We start from the raw sequence: 25,686 nt of genomic DNA on the forward strand, positions 1-25,686 counted from the left end.
GGACCCTCCCCTCCGCCCTCCCCTCACGTTTCCCAACTGGGACTGCGGCCGCCTCTGCACCGCCCCCGGGCCTGGCTCCCGCCCTGCCCCCGCGGCGCCGGTGTAGCTCAGCCCCGTCCCGGCCCACTTCCTCTCAGCAAGGCGGAGGCTGTCCGGGGCCTGCGCGCTTACTTCGCCAGCGCCGCCGCACCTCAGAGCTGGTGGGAAGAACAGGTTCGGTTTCAGCACCATCCCCTCTGTCCCGGTCGAGGTCCTGTTCCCCCCCCTTTCCAGACCGGTTCGTCGCTATCAGGCTCATCCGGGCGCCGACGCCGGGAAGGTTGCGAAGGCCGAGCAGCCGGGAGGAGGGCGGGTCGGGCCCGGGGTGGCTCAGGGCTCCCCGGTTGTGCAGGGGGGAGCGGAGAAGGCGGGGCGGTGAGAGGGAGCCCGAGGCACCGGCGGGGCTGCGCTCTGCTCACGGGGGCTGCCGCCGGCGGGCCCTGCCCTCTCCGCTGAGGCGGCGAGTGTCCCAGACCCCGCTCCCTTCCCCCGGCGGAGGGGCTCTGCCCCAGGGGCTGTTTCGGGAGGCGAAGTAAGTACAGAGATAGATTTTCCCACCCCCCACTCCCTCTCCACTTCCCCAGAGCTGCGGTTCAGATTCTGAGAAATGTTTCCCTTTGAAACTCGTTACCCCGATGCGAGGCGGCCTGGGCCCGCCTGAGCCTCTCCTTCCTCCGCAGGCCTGCCGGGACGATGACTTTCCAGTGGATGGCTGTTGCCACCGTCCTGTACGGTGAAATAGCAGTACTTCTCGTGCTGTGCCTGCCGTTTATTTCTCCGCTGAGGTAGGATTTTGGCGTGCTGGTCAAGCCCAGCTCCATCTTCCCACTCACCGCTTTGGGTTTATTTTACGTGCTGTTTTTGGTAAACACGGAGTTCTGCTGCATCTTAACTAAGCTGAAGGAATGCTGGTCGGGACTTGAGCGCCTGGAGTTTCTAGAGCCATAAGCCTCTTTAAGGAGCTTTATGTTTGCTTAACACACACTGCTGATTCATCCGGGCACCGGTTCGGATGCCCGGGAGAAGCCCCGTTCCTTTCCTTCAGCAAGGGGGACATCGTCCCCCAGTCTTCTCTCGGGGCTTCTTGGAGTAGCCAGCATTCAGGAGGGCATCTTGCTCTCTGAGTAGGAGATGAGAGGGCGGTAGAGCCTTTCAGGAGTTGTTGGTCAGGTCTGGGAGGAGTAGGTTTACAATGTGCACAAGGTATTATGGGTGCTGAACAGAAGACATCTGGTTTTCAAAGCTAACCTCGTACGTCATGTGTAAGAGCTGATGCAAAAGGTTGAGGACTATTGAAATAAAGTCTTATAGGCTTATATTCAGGATTATTGAAATAAACATGTTTTAACAGAATAATAACACTTCTGGAACATTTAAAAATAATTTGTTCTTGTAAAATAAAGGCCTTAGTAAGGGAAAGAAAAAACTGTTTATTACTTATATATATATATTACTTATATATGTATGCAAAGGCCTGGCTTAACCTTATGTTAAGATTCTTTAAGTAGCTCTTCAAATTGGGTGATGTTATTTTCATTTTGCTGTAAGAAGTAAATCTAGACTGTCTACATAAAGCAAGAGAAACAGACCATTTCTTTCCAGAATATCAGTAATTCTAAAAAAAAGCCACCATTACCATCCATGGAAAAAAACCCAAGTAGGTTAAATAAAACCTTAAAGCTTTTTTTAAAAATTCCCACTGTCTCAGTGTTGTGTAAGAACTGCTACATTTCTGCTTTCTGCATCTTTCTACCTGTGCAGCTTTTAATGTGATATGCTAAGGAACAAAAGATAATATAAAACCCTACCATGTGAGAGTCAGAATTTAATTATGTAAACCTTTGAGACAATCTTCAAAACAGTTGGATCATACACAGCCAATATCAATTTCAATATTTGCTCAACTTCAGAAGATGAAACTGTTCTAAAATCTAATTTGACCTCTGTTTTTTAAAAACTGTCTTGTGGGGAGTTCAGCATTTCAACACAGATGATTGAGTTCTCATATTTTCTATTGTTTTCCAATCAAAAGTGCAACTGTATGTGTGAAGGGAGAGGTATTGTGGGCATTGTAATAATCAGATTATTAACGACTTATGTGAGGAAACTAGCTGCAAGAATTTCTGCAGGCTGATGACACATGCACAGTACATGAGAGTACTGAAACTGGTTTCACTTACGACATAAATTGGGCTTGAATCCAGTCTTTGTGGATGAAAAGCAAATCCATGACCTGCAGCATTGCCAGCACTTATTCAAACATTAAACACGGTGCCTTTAACCACGAACAAATGATAGGTTTTTGTAGCATTCAGCTATTCCTTTGACCAGTGGTTTCTGAAAAAGTGAAATAGCTTCATCCTTTATGTGACGTGCTCAGTTATTTTGTTAACAAAACTGTCAGGAATCTTATGGGATTAAAGATTAGATTGAGCTGCTGACAGTACTAGAGGGCAGCAGTTCTGCCTTGTGCATCTTGGTGTCTGTCAGTGGCAAAGCATGCTCAATTAAAGACAGATAGGAAACTGCTGTTCTTTATGGGGTTTATTTACTGTCTTTTTCACCTTCAGACAGATTGTTTGCTTCTTTTATGTCTGCATGTTGGGATTTTGTTTTGGTTTGGGTTTTTTTTGATAATGAGCTCATTTTCAGAATCCTTTAAATTCTTTGGAAGTAAGTATATTGATAGTATAAAAATTTAAGTGTGTAAGAAAAATCATAACTGTACTACCAAGTGTGGCACGTCTGTAGTGATGGCCAGAATTGTAGTTTGGAAGGATTATATTTATGTGACGTCTGTCACCAAAAGGAAATAGAGCACTAATAAATGTGACTGTGAAAATTTGTTGAAAAATAAGCATGAAAATACAACATAGGAAGACTCTGCAGTAAAAAGAAATCTTTCTTTTAGCCTGAATATGACTTGGTGGGTGTAAGGTCCTACCTCAGAGAATCACTTTTTGAGTGAGGATCGATATGAAACTTGGAGAATTACATGTTTAAATAGTTTACAAATTCGCATAATTTGAGCTGTAGCTTGGTTTCATTAAAGTAAGATTTTTGGTTCATACAGACTATGGCTGTTTGCTATAAAGAACTCAGAATATATTAAACATTTAAATTAGGTTTGTGCACATACGATGCTAAAATATTTTTATTCGTGCTGGTGCAGAACCAGAAGGAACCACTGAAGGTAATGCTACCTTCCAATTTAAATGAGGTTCATAGTAATTTGGAGACTGCTTCATTAAAGGAGAAGTTTTAACAGTCTGCAAAATGTCAAATATCTTACTCTTAACAAAAGGTGGATATTTGATATAATCAAATAGTGACTAGCATGTGTGTGTTACATCCCTAATGGCGTGAGTAGGGATTGCTTCACTTTTGCTGTAGCACTGATTCTAACCTGCAGCAAAGGACAAGCAGCTGTTCTGCCATGGTCTATGTGGGTTTCAGTTCATTTGAGCACCCTGGCTGTTCTTAACTTGTGCTGCAAGTGTGAATTCTTGCTGTGCCCTCCATTCAGTAACATTGAGTAGGCAATTGATTTTTTAAATGATCACTGCTGGGCATCTGAAGTTGCTTTTCTAGCCAACTAATTCATGCTCCTGAAAGAGGTTTTAACATGACAAAAATACAAGCATGAGACTTATCCTTTTGTTATTTGCAAGTTGAAGTGCAATAACAATCCTTGTACTTTACAATTATGCAGATTGATCAATGTAGCCTTCTGAACAAGGATGATAGAAACAATCTTAATATGTGGCGTTATTTTATTTTACTTGGCAACAAGAGGTATAAGTAGATGGAAATAAAAATGCTGAATATATATTAGCTGAATTATATTGCAATTAAAGCAGTTGTTTAGAGACCTTACGTAAGTCTCATATTGGTATCAAGTGTCTCTTCTATGAGGTTATGTTCTTTTTTAAGTGTTTATTTTTAATAATGCTGCTGTTTTACAGATGGCAGAAGATTTTTATGATTCCTCTGTGGAACAAAATGGCAGCTTTTTGGAACAAGATATTCCTTACAATAATAGTTTTACTGATTGTCTTATTTCTTGGTAAGTGTTAAATAACTTCTAACAAATGAGAAAAAATGCTGGTGTATGGAGTTCATGACAGCAGATTAATTGAAAGAATTCAAGCTCTATGTAGATCAGCCAATTTGTTTAAAAGCTCTGCAGTAGAATGGAAGAGGAGAGGGTCTGTACTACATCTTCCTTGAGAATTCAAATGCAGCAATATTGTAGAAGTGAATGAGGAGGAAAAATTGAGCTTGTTCTGGGCTGCCGTTTGGTTTCACTTTCTCAAAAAAGTAAATTACCTTGAACCATTCGGTACTAGGATTTGGCTGAGCTGTTCAATACACAGTAGATGGCAGTCTTTCTCTTGGTTACTGAAGACCAGAAGATTATATCAAAGCAGTGGGCTATATGAGTCTGTTTGCTGAACACAGACACAAAACAGCTGCTGGCTAAATTTGTTCCGAGTAGATCCTAAGATCTGTCAAGTAGAAGTAAAGTGTTAGTGAAACTGGAGGTTGAATGAAGGCCATATGCCTGACTAATTTCATTTAATGCCTGTTGGAAATACTTCCCCTGCTTCAGTGATAGAAGTAGTTTTCTTCCATGGATAGAAGTGTTTAGGCACTTTACAATGAAAACAGTATTTAATTCCAAGCTAATTAAAATACATTTTTTTTTAATTGTGGTATTATTGTTTGTTTAGAGAAGTGTACAGGTGCACTACATTGGGATGTGAAAAGTCAGACTAGACACCAACACTATATTCTTCATATTAAAAAAAGTACTGGAAGTGCAAATAAACATTTTTTATTATTTTATATAACCTTTAGTATTATCTCTAGAAGTAGATTCTTCAGTAAATGTCTTAAGATTGAGAACCAAGGGATTTAATTTACTCTCCTTAAAAAACCAACAATAAAAAGCTTTGGTCAAAGTTTGCTTATGAATTGGTGATGATTATTAATTTTGTGGAAAGATAGATCTGGGCTAAAGTGAAGCAGTGGTGCAATGCTTGCCCCATAGCATAAGAAGAGAGGTTACTACAGGACTAGAGTTTTCCCATATCACAAGAATGTGGATTTTTTTTTTTTTTTTCTGTTGCATTGTTTGAAATTTCACTTCAAATATTTTTTTCCTTTCTAAATAAGAGAGTCTCAAATGATATTGCTTTCACTTGCTATTCTTTGGAGTTGATTTTGCCTGCTTAGAGAAATATAGCAGCAATTTAATAATTCATGGCCAAAATATTCTGCAAGAACAGATGGTGTGTCATGAAATGTGTATTTTTGCAGATGTGTAGGAGATTTTTAGTTCTCTGTTACACATAGGTATGTATAATGACCTTAAGATTACAGATAATATGAACTCTTAATGTGTTAGCATTTGATTTTATGTAGACATATGTCGTAATTATTTTGCCCTTTGAAAAGTGTTGGCCTTTCTGCAGATCTACCTGCATGAAAGGAAACAGAAAGATGGATGAAAGGCAGATAAAAGAAAGCTGAGTTGTAGCTTACCTGTCTGTTCTGTTAATGTTCAAGGCTGTATTACTCCAAATTCCTGTTTATTCCTGTTTTGATGGGATGTTACAGAAGTTATTTTTTCCCTCTCTGAGACAAGCATGAAGTCATTATGCTCCTGTCACAAGCTCTTGAAATTTCTTAATTACATGCTTAGCTAACAAATTCCATGATGCAATTATTTAAGAAGACATCTCTCTTTTTTTCCCCTCTGTTTTCTTATTGTCCACTGGCTGGATTTTTATTCAGTTGTCATCAGTGACATTTTGACAGTATCTGTAATGGTCTCTGGTAACATTGTGAAATGTGTTGCTTTGGCCTGATCCTTGGTAGCTGGATTCAAGTGTTGGAAATGGCTGTTCAAGCACGTTTTGGTCAGTGGTTTGACATACTTCCGGAAATGTGTTATACTGCTTCGTTTATCTAAACCTGTCTTTAAAATGTACTAGTAACTTAAGTCATGTCACTATTTGTCCTATACCTGTTTGCCGAACAGGTCCAAACACGTACTTTGTCACTTTTGTCATACCTGCATACTCACAGATGTGAATAAGAATGAACTGGTTCTGTTTGCAGATGCTTTCAGAGAAGTTAGGAAGTACTCATCTCTTCAGGTGAATGAGAAGACTGCAAATACCAATGCCAGTACCTTTGATCATATTCAGATGAAACTCTTCCGATCACAAAGAAATCTCTATCTGTCTGGTTTTTCCTTGTTTCTTTGGCTGTAAGTATAACCTTTTTCTAATTTCTATATAGTATGTTTCTTACAGGAACTATTGCACAAAGGCCAGTTTTAGGAGATTAAAGAATTGAGTGTGAGCAGATTGGCTATGAGGTAAGTAAGATCAGGGAAAATAATAACTTACAAATGTTTGAGGGTTGGAAGGATATGAGCAACACATGGGAAGAAAGATGTTGAGTTTTTGAGAAAACATGGATTTCACAGAAGTTTCATCAGGGAATACTGATTTCCTTCCTTAAGCTTATGCCCCATCATTTGTTTTGAACATGGAAAGCTGGAAATAAACCTCAAACTGAAGTAGTTAAAATAATCTTAATATGTTGCAAGAAATTATTACTGCATCCTGCTGTGTTAAGAAGCAAAGCTTGAGTCTGATCCAAACCACTTAATCTGAAGCTCAAAGTTGGGAAATACAGGATAATATTCTGGCTTCTGTGGAGTTTCAGATCAAGCACCTTGTCACAACTGACTTATTCTGTGTTGCGGTTTAACCCCAGCTGGCAACTGAGCACTGTGCAGCTGTTTGCTCACTTGCCCCAGGGGGAAGAAGACTCATGTTTGGGATAAAGGCAGTTGAATAAGTAAAGCAAGAGCTGTGCATGCAAGTAAAGCAAGATAAGGAATTCATTTACTACTTCACATCAGCAGGCAGGTGTTCAGACATGCCCAGGAAAGCAGGGCTCATCATCCATGACAGTTACTTGAGAAGACAAATGCCATCACTCACTTCCTCATTCCTTCAGCATTCTGAAGATGACATCATATGGTATGGGATATCCCTTTGGTCAGTGTCTCAGCTTTGTCCCCTCCCAGATTTTTGTGCACCCTCACCCTACTTGCTGGTAAGATGGGGTGAGCAACAGAAAAGGCTTTGACTCTGTGTAAGCACTGCTCAGCAGTAAGGAAGCATCACTGCATTATCAGCACTGTTTTCAGCACAAATCCAAAACACAGCCCCATACTGGCTACTGTGAAGAATATGAACTCTGTCCCAGCCAGAGCCAGGACATGATACTATGATCTTAAGCACAGTATCCCTTTCAGGATGCTTAAATACAGCTGGTAAAACAGGGTAACAGAAAGGACAGTTCTGTACTGCCCAGCAGTAGCAGTCAAGACTAACTGTGAGTCTTCCTAGTAGCCACAAAAATCTGCAGCTCTTCTTAGTTGGACAAGAAGTATATGAACAGACATGTTGGTCAGATGATATCCTGTTTGTACATTTTTACAGTGACAGCAGGTGAAGAATCCTGGCACTCTTCTAAGTCCTTCAGTAAGCTACATGGCATTGCCAAGATACGCAAGAGGAGCACAAAACAAGGAAGTGCCAGGAATCAGACACTTCTGTTAAACTTCTTCTGCTTGGGGTGATATGTGACCATTATAGCTGATCACCAAGGAGCAATGTACATAAAGAAGTGTAAAAGAAAGATGTAGAAAACATGAGCAGGAAAACTTTGGAAAAATAGATGTGACTGACCAAGAATGATAGAAATGCATAATTTTCTTTGTCTTCCTTCAGAAAGGTGAAGTAAATATGCACAAATATATTTGTGATCTCTGCTCCAAAAGAATAATAGCTGCATTGTGTCCTACACTAGAATTGGAAGCTGGCCCCTCAGGATCCTACTCCCACCCATCTTTCAAGGAAGAAAACTTGTCAGGTGGCCCTGATAGATTTTATTGTGGATAAAAGGTCAACTTTTGAAAAGGTTTGCTTAAGGCCTTTCTTTGGGCTACTGGCCTTTCACCAAGATTTGGAAGAAATAAATACTCTTAGTGGCTAGATCAAAGGACTTTTCTTAGTAGAGCTATTTTGTTTATCCATTAAACAAGCATAATGTCTGTCAGAAAATGGGAAAAAAGAGTTCCTTGGGTTGCCTTATTCTGCCTTGCTGCTACCATCACCCAGACAAGTTAAGAACACATGAGATTGTGGAAACTCAACTGGAAAAGCCTCTGAGCAATCAGATCTACATGTTAGGTGACCCTGCTCTGGCAGGGGGATCGGACGAGATGGTCTTTTGAGGTCCCTTTCAACCCCTGACCCTGTCCCTTTTTTGTGCAGGAGCTTGGACAGGATGACCTCTCAAAGACCCTTTCAATCTGCATGGTTCTGTGATTGTGTTTTAGTAATGATATTTTACTGACTCATGACTGCTGCATTCATAAGTTAATTAGTAAAATGAGCTAACCTTTGGAAAAAATGACATGGTCACCTTAACTTTTTTATTAAAATCCAGAATGCAAGAAGATGAGTGTCAGTGAAAAAGCAAGGAGGGGGGTTTTACCTTGAAAGCCAAAAGGTCAACTAATATGTTTTCAGTTATGAAAAAAACAATTAGTTTGATTTTCAAATTCCTTTTGAAGAGCAGCCACATAGCTACATTACAGGATTTAATTTAATTTGGTGTTGCTTTGGTCTTTCCTTGATTCAGCAACATACTGCTTTGAAAGACTCTTAGTAATGAAAATAATGATGCAAAGAGGCAATCTCTAGATCAAATCAAGGAGGTATTTGCAAAACTTATATTTGAGGTGCCATATGGGTGCTAACAATCTTGCATATTCTGTTTTATACACTGTTGACAGAGTATTTTGAAAATTAATGTGCTCACATTGTTAATTTTATTCCTGTAGAGCCCTATGTAAAGTTGTTGGGTGTTTTGGTTTGTTTTTTGCATTGTACTCATTACCATAACATGTTGCTCAAGTCTTGTATTCAGAGATCCATCCTATTTAAAACAAGTCATGTAAGAGGATAAAGAAGGATGGATCTCTGACCCCTTAATGGCTGTGGGTGTTTGGGAGGAGGGAGGTTCTGCATGAGGTTAAAATCAGATTTTTCATGGATGAAGATATTTTTGGTCTCTTATTATCCTTTTATTTGTCATTGATGAGCCTGGATGTTTCCCTTCAGGTGCATAAACAGTTTGGTTGTGGTTTAGTTTTCGCATATAATGCAGAGAGAAGAGGTTGTTTCAGTTGGGTTTTCTGTTGGTTTTGTGTGGCTTTGTTTTTTATTTGTTCTGAGAATCACTGTGCTGTTCACTGTGTTTCTTCACCAGTGTGCTGAGACGTACTGTTACCCTTCTTACTCAGTTGGCAAAAGGGATGACATCTCATGCAGCTTTGGAAACTCAAGTAAATGATGCTACTGAAGCAGCCAAAAAATACATGGCCGAGAACGAAAAGCTGCGGGAGGTACCTCTGAGCTATTTTAGTTATTTTCTTATACAGCACATACTTAGTATAAAGTATTCTGGGGATGGTTTGCTGATGAATAATGCTCATCACTGGTTTTCCTCTGCTGGAAAAAGAAGGAACAATATTCTTGTAATATGTAATTCCGAATATATACAAATTTTTGGTAGCATTTTATTAACAATGAAGTAACCCAAAAGAAAATAAGTTCTGTCTTTCCAGTACAAGTTTCATCAGAGTGGTCATATATTCTTAAAATACTTCTTTGAATTTAATCCTAGAAAAGAGGAGGGAGATGGTAATTTCACTGTTTAGTTCAGGGCTATAGCAGTCTGATATGGAAGAGCCCACAATAGAACTGTTCTCATGCTGAGTGTTTCTTCCAAACAGAATTTGCTCCAGTCCTGTAATGTCTTTTCTAATTTGTAAAACTGGTCTTTTGTTTTTATTGTATTTGGTATTCCTGCATATATTTTTATGGTGGGTCAGTCAGTTTATTACAATCCTTTGTCAGTGAGCCACTGCCAAAAATTTTTCCTAAAAGAACCACCAATAGACCAAACGTTATTTTTAAGAGAGGGATGGAAAAAAGCTGTCATTTGTTTGTTGTGGTTCAATATATGGTTGTGTGCTCGAAGCGAAGACAGCAAAGATAATAAAAATTAAATATTTGAAATCTTTTCTCATAATTGGCTGGTTGAACTTCTGTTGGAAGAGATTGAACCATAAGATAGAGTGTGGATATCCAGGCTATGAAGACTTTACCAGTATTCTTTAGTCTGATATGTGGTCTAAAAAAATTCACTGCAGCTGTGTACAGGTTTCAGTCCACTATGTCTGGAGCATTGCATGCAGTTATCAGTACTGTCATTTATTTGTAATAAATTGTTAGGCAAAAAGAATGGACTCTGCAGAAAAAATAGTAGAAGGGATGCAAAAAAATCAGTATTTTGAAAGGCATAATTAGACAAGAATCACTAGTGTGTGGTGGTAGGTATTTCCCAAGTATGAAATTATTACAAAATTTTGTGATTTGGTTTTTTGTCAAATGATCAGACTCCCTCCTCAGCCATGGAATCTGTCTATTTGTCTATTTACTTCTCACTGATACCTTTGTGTTTGTTTGTGTTGTTTGGGGGTTTTTTTGGTTGCTTTGTTTGTTTCTGTCCTGTTGGGATTTGGCCAAAAGTCCTCTTTTCATTCTGCTTTCCCATTCTCTTAGCAACACATTCTCTTAGCTTCTTGTAAGCAGTAGCCAGAAAACTGGAAACTGTATTCCTGTCTGGTTCTGTGTGTGCATTTAATTGCATGGTTTGCAAGAAGAGCAGTAGCCACAGGTACAGCCAGCATGCTGTGGCTGGATCTCCATTGTGCTGGAGATGCAAAGTGTTTGGCATTAGTTTATTTTAATTGCATGGAAGTACTATGACTTAGGTTCCTCTGTGGCTTGGCCCCTCCATCTGTGTCCATTTACAAGTGGGCTTTATTCCACCCTCAGAGGGAAGAGCAATTGTACATAGGGCACTGACTGTAAGGGCAGATACTCTTAAGTTTACTCGTGGGTTAGGTCTGCACTGTCTCCTGTTCAGAGGTTCCATGGAATACAGGACATAAGATAAAAATTTACAGAAATAACTATTTGTGTCTCAGAAAAAGGTGAGCATAAAGTAATGGAGGTAATTTGTGGCAAATTTCATTACAAACTGGCTATGGTTTTGTGCACCATCAGTCAAACACAATCTCTGCTCATTTGTTAAAAAGCTTATGGAAAAATTTATTGATCTCTTTTGTTTGGTTTGATCTCTTTTTGTTTGCTGTCTCCTGGTCTTTGTAACCCATTCTTTTCCTTCCTTTTTTTAGTAATCTTTTTCTCCTCCCACCCATGCCCGCTAAGCTCTGGTATCACCAGATCACCCAACAGCTCTTCATCTCAGTTCTACTTTTCTTTTTCTCATCAAGCCTTTACCACTTCTTTTTCCATTTTCATAACAGATGGTGGATGCTTGGTTGTATAATAGGGGCTATATGGGCAAAGGGTCTAATTGGGGTCCTAAATATATGATACTTTGTCATCAACAGCAGTTGCCTTAAAGATAAGAGCATTGCATAAGTGCAGTAGTGCCAACACTTTCAGAATACAGGGAGTGTAGTGCTCTTCTGTCTAGTAGTTACAGTGCTCCTCCTATATCCTTTCCTGATGATTTTCTTTAATTACAGTGGAAATCTAACCTAGGTATTGAGGTATTCTGAAGATTGAAGGCGTAGCTGCAAACCTACAAGGAGAAATTTGCAATGTATTATGTGGTTGAAATTGGAATAAATTATTAGAACAGGTTGCAATAAGCATGGCACTGTTCTGTCATGTGCAGTCCCAGTGTCTGTCTTCTACAAAAACCTAAACAGAAGTTACTGGCTTGATGCAGAGATCCAAAGTACTCTTACATAGGAGATAATGACCCCCTGTTACAACAATATCATTACTATCACCTTAAAATCTTGAGGGGGGGTTGCCTTTTTAGTTGTTTTTTTTAAAATTTTGGAGTTGTTGTTTTGTTTGTTTTTTTTTAATGACTTAGGATCTACCTGTGTCAGTTGGCATTTGATCAAGCCTGTAACTTTGCAAGATCAGGGCTGATATTCTCTGGTTGTTTGCATTAATGTCAGACTAATGAAAACAAAATTAATAGCAACTGTGGGGTTTTGGTTTTTTGTTGGTTTTTTGTGGCTTTTTTCCAACAGAGCTTGAATGAAAAAGAAAGCGGTAAAACAAAAGAGTCAGCAGGAGAAACTGATAAAAAGTTGAAGAAGGAAGTTGAAAATTTGAAAGCAGAGCTACAGAAGACAACAGAGGGTAAGTATTGGTTGGGCCTTTTTTTTGCAGTTAAGAAAAAAATAAACAGTGGATGTAAAAAATTTATTCTAGTTATAGCATTAATTAACTTCCATTTACAGAACACTTGGTATGGAGTTTCTTGATGGTGGACTAGGAACTGGGCAAAAGTATTATTGCAACCCTTATATTTTTGTAAATGTTTTCTTTATGAAAATACATATGGTATAATTTGAACACCTTAGCTGAATTGTAATTATTAACAAATTGAACAGATTAATTTCAGTGGTGTTGACTCATTAATATGATTAGGATATAGAATTGGTTGCAGGTTGCTTTTAGGCATCAGATGGATCTTTTATGTCATACATACCAACCACTTTCCCTGTATAAAATGCAGAATTATATGAGGTGTTTTCTATAAAGCAAGGTGTCTGTCAGATAGCAGAGAAGTCCTTGACCAGTATGCTAAATTTATAAATTTCCTGCAGCAGAAGTGTTAGCTTTTTGGGTTTTGTCTACAAGGAAACAGTAATTTGTAATGTAATCCTTTTGTTAGCAGCTTCTGTGTTTTAGGTTTAGTTTGTTAAAACTGCTTTCTTGGCAACCTGAACTGAGATAGAAGCAGATTTTACCTGTTTGGTTCTGTCTTGCTGGGATATGTCAAGGTGTGTGATGCTTATGAACACTTGCTCATCTGAAATGAGTGTTTTTAAGATAACACTGCCTTAACTGTGACCTTGTAAGCCTTAATCAGATGTTCAGACGGTAACAAAATAAAAATTTTGAGGTACCAGATAGCATGTTGCCACCAAAACATAGCTCTGCTTTCACATTGCATGGCACTGCTACAAAGCTGTAAAAAAATAACAACAAATATTTAATGAATCCTTTTCCATTGTCCACTGTGATGACAAATGAGAACTATCAGACAGCTGTTTTCAGCTGGCTTGTGGCAACAAGAATCTTGAAGTATAGAGTCACATTAATTCACATTCTCAGACAGGTTTGCTTGCAGGTTTTACCTCCCCTGCTGTTTTCTCAAAGGAAGGGGGAAAAGCTGCCTTTGAAGTGACAGGGTCAATGAAAAATTTAAATGCATGTGTTTTATTTAAACTAACTAGTGGTATGTAACACTCATATAATCTAAGCTTTTCAGTGAGGAATGCTAGAGAAAGTTAAGGAATAAATAGGTTTACCACATGCTGCTTCAGCTGCATTCTCCCTGTGGGCTGTTGTCCATCCAAAAGATGTATAAATTAAGGCATGCTTGAGTCTTTTGTTAGGGGGAGAGGGTCTTTCTAAGGAATGAATAGAAAAATATTTACAACCCTTCCCCTGATGCCATCCCCCTTATTGCTTAAATGAAACCCCCATGGTTACATTAATTATCATCAGCTAGATGGTGTTAAGGTTTGTCTATCTTAGATTTTTGTAAGTTTCTGATATATTATTTTGAGCAAACTCGTAGCCAGAAAGCTTAAAGTACCTGATAATCACCAGTTCTGTAGACAGAGCTTTCTAAAGAGTGCTACAGATGTAATGTGAATTGTTTTACTGTTTTCTTTTGAAGCTTCTACACCTGAGTAGGTGTATGTTGAGTTTCATGCTTGCTAAGTGAGAGTGATGCATTGCATAGTATCAAAGCTGAGACTGAAAAGTTTGGTTTACTTCTTCTTAACAATTTGTTTCATTCTACTTGGCTCATATGAATAAAGTAACCTTTCTTTTTAATTCATGAAGCCTGATCCATGACATTTTGTGGGGGAAGAAAGGCCTGAAGTGTGGGTTTGTCACCTAGTCATGGATCTAGGCAAAACTAGTATAAAAAAGACAACTTCACTGTTTGGTTTTGTGAGGTTTTATTTTTATTTGGTTTTGGGCTGTAAAATCGGTAACAGTCATGTATCTGGATTTTGTTCTTCTTTGGTTGGGTTTTTTTTGTTTTGCTTTTTTTGTTACTTGGATGAAAGGACAAGTGTACAGAGCAGTTTAAAATACCCATTTGATCACTACTTATCCATGGTGATAGGGTGATATAGCAGTATAGCATATAGTATATAGTATATATAGTATAGCAGATAGCTGTGTAGCAGGCCACATGGAGAAAGGTGGGTTACCTCAATAGGGTGGCATCCAGGAGGGGTCATAAAAATGACCTCATATTTATGTGTGCTTCCTAAATGTAAGTCTGCTTGAAGTTTCAATAACACAATTTAGTATCAAATTAGTGCTGTGATTTCAGGAGAGATCCACGTTTTCTATAAGGTTTTGATCAAGTATTTATAGCTTCTGGCAGAGAGAAATATTGGATGTCTCCTCTTTCTGAAACTCTGACTGAAATTACAGTGTAGACAGTGATTATTGCAGACTTTCAGGGGACTTATCTCTAATTCTTCAGCTTCCTACCTTTTACAGAAAGTGCAGTCTGCCTTATTTTCCACTGCCTTTATATATCCACTTAACCATAAGTGAAATCCTAAGGTGAGAAGACATTTTACCACCTACTGTGCTCTGGGCAGGTGGCTAGGAAGGTAGAAATACAAGACAAAGACCGAGTACTAAAATTAGTAGAATCTGAGGAAAAGTTGGAAATGAGTGACAAAGATCTTAGCCAAATTTGCTTTCTTTTCAGACTTGACTTTCTTATTCCTCCTTGATGCCCTTTTTTGCTTTATTGTGAAACTGAAGAAAAGGGGGACTAATTCTTCATTTGTTGCAGACCTGTATATGGGGACTTTATTAGGCACCCAGCAGTGAGGCTAGCACTTCCAGAACCTGAATCTGCATTTAGCATACCTGGACATGTAATAACATGACTGTTAAGAAACCTTCCAAGATGGTATTATATTGATACAACTGTATATTATGAAAAATGTCTTAATGATACCTAGAAATAAATATATGTACTACAGGGAGCACCTACAGGGAGATGTGAAATGTTTCTCCATCTACACACTAGACAATTTCTAACAAAATGTACAATCAGCTAAAGACTTTCAGTATGGCTGCTGGTCTATAAAGAAAGAAGAGATGCTGTATTACTGTTTCATTTTAATAGTTTGGAAAATTATCCAAAAAGCTACAAGAAGAGAAACTGTGACTGGACGAGAGGTCAGAGTGTCAGAAGTTTCAGAAAAGCAGCTGTCCTGGCAGTGGTCCTTGGGTTGGGGGCAGGAACGGAACTTTTGGTGCATTGCTTTCTTTTCATGCTCACAGATCTCCCTCTGTGGAAATCCTGATGTGTGAATTGTCCATTTGTTAATATGGGATCCTTTGAGCAGAAGGGAGATTTTTGCAGTTCTGTACTATTCCACCTTCTATCTCGGTTAATTTTTTTTGGTGACACTGTCTTAATGCATAGTAAAGGCTACAGATTTTTGCACAACAGAAATTTATACAGAACAACAAGTATTGATCACATCTTGCAACAGAACACGCTGGTGGCAGAATCCTTTCCAGCTCATAGACCTCACTTTTCTGATGACAGTTCATGGTAAATGACGTACACATAAAGCTTAACCTGTACTTGATGAAGGGGCACTACAGACCCCAGCACCTGGATGCAGTTGTTGAACTGTGACCTTACTGCATTTTTGAGATGTGTCTGTAGTACCACATTGAGACAAAATCCAAAGACTGTTTCTTTGTCTCTGCCATCAGAAAATTCTAATGAAACTTTTGTGCATCCTCTAATGGGGTTTGTTTTTTGTACAAAATGTGTTACAAGAGTGCTTTTTGTTTCATGGTTGCTTAGTGCTGTAGGAGACAGGAGTAAGAGAGCAACAATTAATGTGGAGGACTGGTTTGGAAATAGCTTATAATTGTGGACTGTTTTAGAAAGTATGTCTGTGCAGATATACAGCACTCACTTGAAAACTAAGATTAGGTGTTAAAAATATGTAAACAATACAGACATTGGGAATACAGTTCATAGAACTGTTGCTGTTATTGAAAGTTCAGCTCAATCTTTGTGTTGCCAGTCAGGTTAATGCCATGTATAAAAACTGTAATTATGCTGAGCTCTACTGAAACACTCGTTTTTAAAAATAAACAAAATACGCCCACAACTATGGCTTTCTTCTGTAAACTGGGAATAGGAGACACGAGTTAAAAGAATTGGCTACTATCTCATGTTATTTAGCAGAGGGAGGTTTAGAAACAAAGTCCATGTTAACCTTACTTTTTAACTGTGAAAGACCTTGGTGGGAGCTGTTGCACAATGTCACATGCCACAAGAGTTGATACCTGTATCTGTTGATTTTAAGGGATGGTGCTGCACATACACCTCAAACGAGGCTGTTTGTGATTCAAAGATACTAAGTTATCCCTTTAAAGAAAAATCATTTGCAGTTGTGAAAGGCACTTGCAGCAAATCTGTATGTAATTTTTTGGACCTGCCTTTTCTTTTTAAGCTTTATCTGGCCATTACATCTTAAGAAGAGAATTCAGAATTAGTACAGAATTACTCAACTGGAGTTGTGTTCCCAGCTTTTCAGTGTCTTTGTTGGCAAATCTTTTGTCCTGTCAATGCCTAATTCTTAAATGTGAATAGCTGTTTCTCAACTGTAAGACTCTTTTAAGAGAGGAGACGGATCCTTCTTAGTTTTAAACTAGTCCAAATCATTTGAGTTTTATACTTGTATTGTGAGCAATGCTAATTTAAGTTCCAGATTGTTTCCTTAGTAACAAACACTGTAAGTCAAGTGATTTAGTCAGACGAAGACTAGTAGTTGTGCAGGGAAATGCCCAAGGAATCACTGGTTGCTTTCACTGCTGTTTGGTTCTATTTACTGTTTGGTGCTCCATCCTTGTTGAAATGAGAAGATAAAAATGCTACAGTTGCTGGGCTGTGGCAACCTCTTCAGAGCAATTTTATTCTTTATCCTGGTTCTGCTTTAGAGGAATCTGAAGCAAACTTTCTGGTCTGGAGCAGAATACAGAGAATGTGACACAGGAAGGACAAGTTCTGTATTTCTTCCAGACTGAAAATGTTACATTGCAGTCCTTCAGTCACACATTAGGGAAAAAGGAATAAAGTTTTCCATGAGTGTATTCCTTTGATACACTACCCTAAGATTATGTTGTTGTTTTTTCTTCGAAGAGAAGGGGACAGGATGGCAAAGAATAGCCCACCTCTCACAGTACTGAGGCTGGGTTCCAGTTTTGGGACTTAACTGTATCTCCCAATAGTTGCATTAACATAGGAGCAGCATTCTCACCTCCTGCCTACTTGTGCATTTACTTTGGCAGGAACAATCAGCTGTTGAGTTTTCGTTGCTGCCAATCCAGCTGTTCTGTCTCCTCTGAGGAAAAGTAGCAGGCCAGATGGAAGCAAGGAATAATAACTGACTGTATTGTGTACACAGAGGATCTTCTGTTTTCTGCTCAGTCCACACTCATATGGTGATATCCATATAACAAACAATATACCTGTAAAATCAACTTGACTGCACTGCAGTGTTGATAGAGTGGCAAAATAGTGAATCAGTGATGTAAAATAGCTGAGCAGTGATTTATGTGCAGGCTCCATTGCTTGACAAGGAGACATCCAGAGAAGCTGGGGCACTGTCAGAAGAAATGGTGCTCTTCTGTACTGTGTGGCCCCAACAGGAATTAATCTGAGTTTGGTGTTTTGTTGTTGGGGTTTTGTCCATAGCCAACACAGGTGGAAAGGACAATCTGTTCTTTGTTTTTTCTTAGTCCAGAGTTAGGTGAGGTATTCCTATCATACATCTGTTTTGGTCAAAACATTGAAACAATGCAGCAGCTTGTTTGCTTTTTTGGTTTGCACATACTTTTAGGTATTTTGTTCCTATCTTAAAGATACAGTCGTTTTTAGTTGCAACTGAAGTATTGTGCTGTTGCGTGTAAACAGCTTAATAGTATTAGGTCAATAACATTGAGTTACAGCTTCTTCAGAGATGAGAGACTATTACTTTTTATTGTCACTAACTATATACAAGATTTTTCCCTTTAAATGAAAGCAAAATTTAGCTTTCTTGGTAGCAAATTCCTAAGAAGGAAAATAGCATATGCATTTTTTTTTTATCTGCAACTTTATTGTAAATAATTGTAAGCAATTACTGTTTATCCTGATGTTTCAGGAACTAGCACCCAAAGAAAAAAATAGTTTAGACCACAGTACTTGTAGCTACCTTCTTAGCAAAAAAACCCTGCATCTCTCTCCTCATTTTTTGAGAGTAGGCTTTTACAGAGCAGCTGCAATTCTTAAGTGTGGAGGTCTTTGGGATATAGAAGTACTGGGGAGCTTGTGAACAAAGTAGAGATTCAAAGTTTTGGAAAACAGGGAAATTGCAAGTTGGGTTGTGTTGTATGGGGATTTTTTTAACCACTGAAACTTGTTCTTTAAATATGGCTGTGAGGCAGCCCCATAGATCAATAACAAATTTTTTCATTTAGCATGGATAAATCAAGGTACTTTTAGGGTATGCCTGTGCTTCTACAGCAGAAAAGTATTAAGACACTCAATATAACCATAGCAGAGGAATAGAAAAATGTCTAAATTACTTGCTTGAATGCTTATATAACAGTTTGGGAGTAATGGCTTTATGAAACTTTATGCTGATTTACCCTGCATTGTAAATTAGCCCCTATGGAGTCCTGGGCTGTTTTGTGTTGCAGCATAAGAATGTTCTGTTTATTGCTGTTGAAATTGTGAATAGACTAGTAATTACTTTTTCTTACGTTGAAAACCTCTTCATAGTTGTCTGTCTTACCACCACCATTTCTGCCTTCTCATCCACAAAGTGATGTTTCTAATGAGTTAACTCATGCATGGTAAAATATATAACAAGTTAGAAAGGAAGGATCTATGTTCTTGTATCTCTTTTTGTCCCCACATTTTAGAGATGGTCACAGTTGCTTTGCTAAAGTCTTGCCGAGTGTTTGAGTTCTGTCTTTGTTTTCAGGGGGCTGACAGCTTTTGGTTTGTAGAGTTTTATTTTTCTAGAACTGCCTTCTGCAATGTGGCAGAACACTGTAGTCAGCACTAACTTGTGACCTCTGACAACAGTTTTATCTTGCCCTGACCTTTCTTACAGCCTCTTGCTGTTTCTTGTGCTGTTCTTCCTGAATATGTCATTCTCTTTCCCTTCCCTGTCCTATACATCTCTTCTCATGTACACCTGTGATGCTCTGGTTTAAATTTAAACATTTTTACAGGAACGACTGTCTAGTGCAGTGGGGCCCTAATACATAACTAGGCCTTTAAGAAACTGCAGAAATAAAAGTAACAAACAAACTAATTCTGATATTTTACAGCTCTTCAGAAGGCAAATAAAGAAGTAATTGCAGTTAGGAAGCAGTCAGAAGGCCTTCAAAGAGAATACGATCGTCTGCTGGAAGAATATGGACAGCTTCAGGTAGGTGGTTCTGGATCACTGCATGAGCACAATGTTCTGAAATTGCACCAGCAAAATTCTGCTTGCATTTATTATGCAAGACAATTTACAAAAATCTTTAGTATAACATAGTTACAATGGGCAGCACTCCTAAAACTTTGTTAGAATAGTAGAATTTTGTTTTCCAAGGGCTGGATGGCAAAGCTGTCAGAATTTTCTTTTTTTTACTCTTCTGGTGCCAAGGCTGAGGTCATTGATAGACATGATTTTGCTGTCACTTGGGAAATAAGGTTCAGATAGTTTTGCATGTGATGGTCCAACTGAAATGTAAGAAAATGACAGGAGTAGTGTGTGTGTGTGTATGTGTGTGGTATATACATCATTTATAAAAGTAATTTAATTTTGTTTGCTCTTTAAACATTCTTTTGCAATACTAGGTTGTAAATGGTGATGTGCAACAACAAAAAAAGGAAAAAAAAATCAAGAGCCTAGACTAAAAATAGGCTGCTATGAAAATTCAAACTGAAGTCCAAAATAATGAAAAAAGAAACATAGCAAGTAAATGCTATATTAGCAGTTTGTTTGGTTTGCATATGTGCATGGCTATAATACCCATAAAATATACAGCAAGTATTTCTGGTAGAACCTCTGCCTGTTAAGATGTCTGACAGGTGTTTGTATGTTCTGTACCTAACATCTGTTTCAGAATTCAACCAGCATTTAATAAAAATGAAAATCAGTATGTTTACAAATAATGACCTTGGGAGAAAATAAATTGTTGCTGTTAAAACTGTGGTGACCTGCTTTTCAAGAAGAGCTGTTTGTTGGTCCTGTTAATGGACAATTAACCAACAAGAAAATTAAGGGGGGAAAAAAAAAGAAAAAATTGCAAATTTGAGCTGTTTATAATCTTTTTCCTGTACTTACTGGTTCCCAGCCTCGCTCTTACAAAGATTGCTCAACTGATGTCTGTGTTCAAATTAAGACCACTATGCATGTCCTGTCTTTGTTGTGCTTCCCTGTGCAATGATCCATAGTAGTCCTGCTGCATTTTGAACAGTCTTGTGGTCCAGAACACACATCCTTTCAGTTTTCTCTACTTCCCTTGGAACAGAAGGAACAGAAGGTACTGAGCACACAGTAGAGGCAGCTTCTAGGGATAAATCAGTTGATAGCAGAAAACACTTTCTGCTGGGTTTGCTGCACAGTTCAGCTGTAACAGAAGTAGGTGCATGGTTGTTACTTTACTAGAATCAGAAGCACCCATGTTACGTGGGGTAGTATTGATAGGACTACAGCCTTGAATGGTGCATGGTGAACAAATTAGGTATGACTGCAAGGGAACAAAATGTGGCATCAGGTGTTAATGGTTTCTGATCTTGCCAAGCATTAAAAAAATGTTTTTTGTCTCCTTTCAGGACAGCTTAGGTAAAGCAGAAGACAAGAAAGAACTGTAGGTGCACCTGAGATTGATGGCACGGGTACAGTTGCTTCAATGTGAAAAGCCTTGTGCTGTTTAGGCTCCTGATGCAGACCTGATAAAAACTTGATTTTTTTTTTTTTTTTTTTCCTGAAAAGCATATGTACTGCAGGTCAATATTCATATTCCTCTAATATACTTTGGCTGCCAAAATATTTGGTGTTGCAAATAAAATGTTAAATGGCTTACCCAATTTACAGTGGAGTTTGTTACTGCTCTTGTGAGGAGAAACTAAAATCTTTCAGTTCCATCTGGAGCAACTTGACTGTACTCCAGGCTTTTTCCTTCCAAAATGGTAACAGATCATGCACCATTTGCTTGTAGCTTTTGAGCACGGTTGTATATCATTCTATATCATAAAAACACAATTTACCTAAGCCTCCTTTGCAACACATGTTTGCAGTCTTCAAAACTTCAGTTACCAGTAAGGTTGAATTGAATGACAATCATTCTGAGAAGAATAAATAAAGGAAAACTGCATTTCTGTATCAGTCTCACTAGCTTGTCACTTAGGCATACGGATGAGTGTATTTTCACAATATTTTGCATGCCTCTGGTTTACCTTTAATATATTGGGTTATTTCAGTTTTTATAACCAAAGTTTTGGGTTGGTTGGTATTAACATTCTGTATTTTTACACTGTTTACATCTGTTTACTCTGTATGTTCCACCTAACTTCTTTTGCCTTGCTAAGTAAAAATTCTTTTTAAATGTAAATAGTTGGGTTTGTTTTGTTTTGTTTTCATGGATACGATACCTCAAATAAATGTGCACTGTTTTGCATAAGCCTTTTTTGGCATTCAGAAAGTTGCTTTGAGTTTCTTCTTTGTTAGTTGGTTCCAGTTTATATTTGAAAGTTGGATATATTTGTTACATTAAAGGAATGTTTAAGCTCACGAATTTCTGGGTTTATTCCTGTAAATATCTCCCAATATACTGTCTCATCAGCATAAATAGGTATATACGAAAAGAACATAATACACTTCTAGCATATTAAGTACTACAAAGCATATTTATAGAGCACATTAAATAAGAATGGATGTATTTTCAAAAAAATACTTTATCCTTGCTGCAGTAGTTACAGAATGTCTTCTCAGAGATTCTACACCACTGTAGATTTGTTTATTTAAATCAAAACTTTCAGAAAAAGCTCAACAGATCTCTAATACCCACATACACATGGGGTTTGGTGATGTAGTTGAATGCATCTTTTATTTTTTTTCCTGCCCACTGCCTTTCTGAAATATTTAAAATTATGGTGGAATGTTATCTCCAGTTTGATCTAAAGACTAAGGTTGGGAGGCTTGGAGGTGTAAAAGCAAGTGCTGTTTTTAACAATGGAATTAAAAACTCACCTATTTTTTCTTACTTCAATACTGAGAACAAAAGCAAGTATTATTTACTGTTGTTACCTACTAATTACATTTCAAGCATTTCTTCCTATCCTACAAGTAAATAATTAGATAGATAATTAGCAACTTGTAATGGTAGACATTAAAGCACTAAGCTCTTCATCTCTAAAGCCCATCCCTAAAACCCATCTTAGAAAAAAATTACATGAAACAAAAAGTGGGCAGCTGTGGATTCACTGCTACTATCAATACTTGTTCTTGAAAAGGAAGTCTGAATGCTTTATAGTAATTTTTTCCCATAGACTGTGACAGAAGTGTGCAGGAGTGCACAGTGGTATGGACTGCTCGTTCAGAAGCTGAAGTGATCCCTGGTATTTTTAAATGTGCAACATTTGTGGTACTTGCATGCTGCCTTCTGTAATTCTATCAGTTACCTCTTCCTGGCAGTGTCCTGCTGGCTGCTTGCATGATGGGGATCCACTTGTTGAGAGGTCAAGAAGACAGCAGCTTGAAACAAAGCAAGAAGCTCTGCATGTAAGGCCATAGCAAATGTTTACTTAATTAAAAATGAGAGGTTTCTTAAAACCCACACTCTAATTTCTTCTGCTCTGTCCATTATTTTTGTCTCTTATTAGATTGTTTTGGCACAGAGTAGAATAAGACTATTAAAATACCTTTACTTGCCTGTTGTGGAGAGTCACACACATTTGACTGAGCTGTGTTATTACATGCTCCAGATTTCTTACTACTCAGATTGAAAATACTTTGTAATATTTGCTTTGCAGAACTCTGTTTTTGGAAAGAACACATTTCTATTGTAAAATTAGTAGTGTAAATACTATATTTAGAAATCCCATCAGATGGCAAGTCTCAGAATATTTTGCACTGGCATTTTTTCACAATACTCTGTACATGTTCAGAGCCTGCAGGAGTTGGGGTTGCTAAACTTTTTAATCATAGTTAGCTCATCAGCAATGTTTTAAGCTACGGTTGATATACAGGGAAAGAATAAGTCAAAATTTCATGGTTTCATTCCAAATCTTTTAGGCTGGTCAGATTTTGGTCATGTTTGCCTGTTTTGTAGGGAAGAGATGAAGAAAAAGTTAAGTGTCGTCTAGTATTGGTGGCATCAAAATTACTTCCTTTACTCAAGTTTGGCAGTCAGTTTCCTTCTGGGTATATCTCAAAAAGTAAGAATTTAGAGCTCCTTAAACTCTAAATAATGTCTAGATAATTATCTAGTTGTTTTGGAGCTTTTTTCTACTCTTTACAGAAGTAGAAATGTGCATTTTCAGTAGTTTGGTGGAGAAGCACAGGAGAGAGTATTTATTCTAAAAATATTTGCATGGGTTTAAATAATTGTTGCTTTAAAAAAAAAATAACTGTGCTTTTACAGTTTTTTTCATAAACCCCATTTTCTGCTGAGTCAGGAGAGCAGTGAAGTCATGGTGGGTGCAGGAGAACTGACCTGAATATTAATAGCCCTAACTACATGCTTCAATGTTTTCTTAAATAAAAGCACCCTTAGTTAGGCAGGATGTTTTTCCCTTTGTATTTTTTTGCAACAGATGATAGCTTATCTTCTTTAATAATATAAGCTGTGCACAGCCTTTTCTGAAAATGTGCTCTTGCATTAGCACTGTCTGTAGCCTCATTAAAAAGACTGTTTTCTTAGCTTGTTTTGAAGGGTGAAAGCTGTGTTTTACTCAACATTGGAATCACACTTAAGTTTGTTTTTCAAAATGTGTGGTTATTTTAGAGGTATTACACGACTGCCTCAAGTGTTCTTTGAATTTACTTTGTAAACTGGGATGGAAATCCTCATTTTGTCTTGCCTTTGGACCATGCTTATCCTAGTAGCAACTGATCTGGCTCTTGATACAGCCTGTTATAAATCATTTTACAGAGTGAAGCTGGAAAACCAGCTGTCAGCTATCTCAATCCAGTACCCCAGTACTCTGTGTTGAATATTGCTGTGTACATTAATTGTGTAAGTCTAAAAACATATTGCCAGCCCCTTATATTTAGTGTCTGTGGGGAGTTAGATACCAGCGCCAGCATGGTGGCTGGTAGTGAGGAGATACCAAAGCCAGCTACCAGGGAAAATTAAAATGGGAAGCATCTCTCAAAAGTCAGTTGCCTGGAAATCAGATATCAGTTGCAGCTGTAATAAAAATGTATCTGCAAGAGTCGCAGCTTAAGCTTAAAATCTTTCCTATATTCTGCAGTCCTGAGATCAGGCTGTCTGTGTAGTATGATTTTGGTTTAATCTTCTGCTTGAAAGCACGGCCAGAAAGTGAGGTAGCTTAGTAGCTGCTCAACTAGAAAGTGAGACCATGTTTCACATTTTACTTAACCTGAGTTTTAAATCCATATTCTGGTGACTATGGAAGAATAAATTAAGTTGGCTGGGAAGGTGCTTAACTACTCAGTTTCTTTTGAGTTTAGGACACAGTAGAGAAAAGAGACAGTATGAGAGGGAGGAAGAAGGGGACTGTTATTTTTGGCCAGTAAGGACAAAATTCTAGGCTTTGATTCTTCTCCAGATATGACCTAGGCATTTGGAGTTAAGAACTTGAGAACAGAGCATACAGTGATGCCATAAGCAGGGACTTGGAAACAGGCTGCATATCCATCCTTGGTTATCTCATACCAAGTATAGAATAACATGATCTAAGTAGGAAAGAGTAACAAATAATAAGGTGAACCAAAGGGCCTAGAAGACTGGTGCAAATTTCAAGCTAACAAAGCAAACAAACAAATAAAAGCCTGATTTATAGCTGGAAGGTTTAGCGTTCCAGGTGAACTGCATTCTGTGTGGGACCAGCAACATCACAGTTTAGAAACTCGTTGCCTCTGGTTTCACACAGAACTGTCTCAGTGCATAGGATCCATGGTAAGCTAGGATTTACTTTCTTGATCAACTTCCTCAAATATTTGTATTTTCAAATACTGGTGAGTACATTGTGTTGCACAGATGGAGCTTTTTTATTGAAATCCCTTGTCCTCGAGCATGCATATTTCTGTTCTGCCAGTACACATGGTCCTACAGAGTTATTAGCTGTACATCACCCACTGGCAATCCTACAGCACCTCATCTCATCACCTGTGAGATGCTGGAC

The 25,686-nt window shown here is 38.2% G+C and overlaps 1 protein-coding gene across 5 annotated transcripts; it reads left to right on the forward strand.

Annotated features, from left to right (window-relative positions):
- Window positions 1-62: 62 nt before the first annotated feature.
- BCAP29 (B cell receptor associated protein 29) lies at window positions 63-22,013 on the forward strand. Of its 5 annotated transcripts, none has more exons than XM_030452255.1 (8): window positions 63-250; window positions 720-824; window positions 4,005-4,105; window positions 6,166-6,316; window positions 9,403-9,538; window positions 12,278-12,389; window positions 19,653-19,753; window positions 21,151-22,013. In XM_030452255.1, exons 2-8 carry the CDS (start codon window positions 733-735, stop codon window positions 21,187-21,189), a joined length of 732 nt encoding a protein of 243 aa, XP_030308115.1. In that variant the 5' UTR covers window positions 63-250; window positions 720-732; the 3' UTR covers window positions 21,190-22,013. The 5 variants fall into 5 exon arrangements, with proteins under 5 accessions (XP_030308115.1, XP_030308097.1, XP_030308090.1 ...); XM_030452237.1 differs by having other exon boundaries at window positions 64-277; XM_030452230.1 differs by having other exon boundaries at window positions 65-213.
- Window positions 22,014-25,686: the final 3,673 nt, after the last annotated feature.

Source organism: Calypte anna, chromosome 1, assembly GCF_003957555.1.
Source record: "Calypte anna isolate BGI_N300 chromosome 1, bCalAnn1_v1.p, whole genome shotgun sequence".
In the NCBI taxonomy this organism is placed as follows: domain Eukaryota; kingdom Metazoa; phylum Chordata; class Aves; order Apodiformes; family Trochilidae; genus Calypte; species Calypte anna.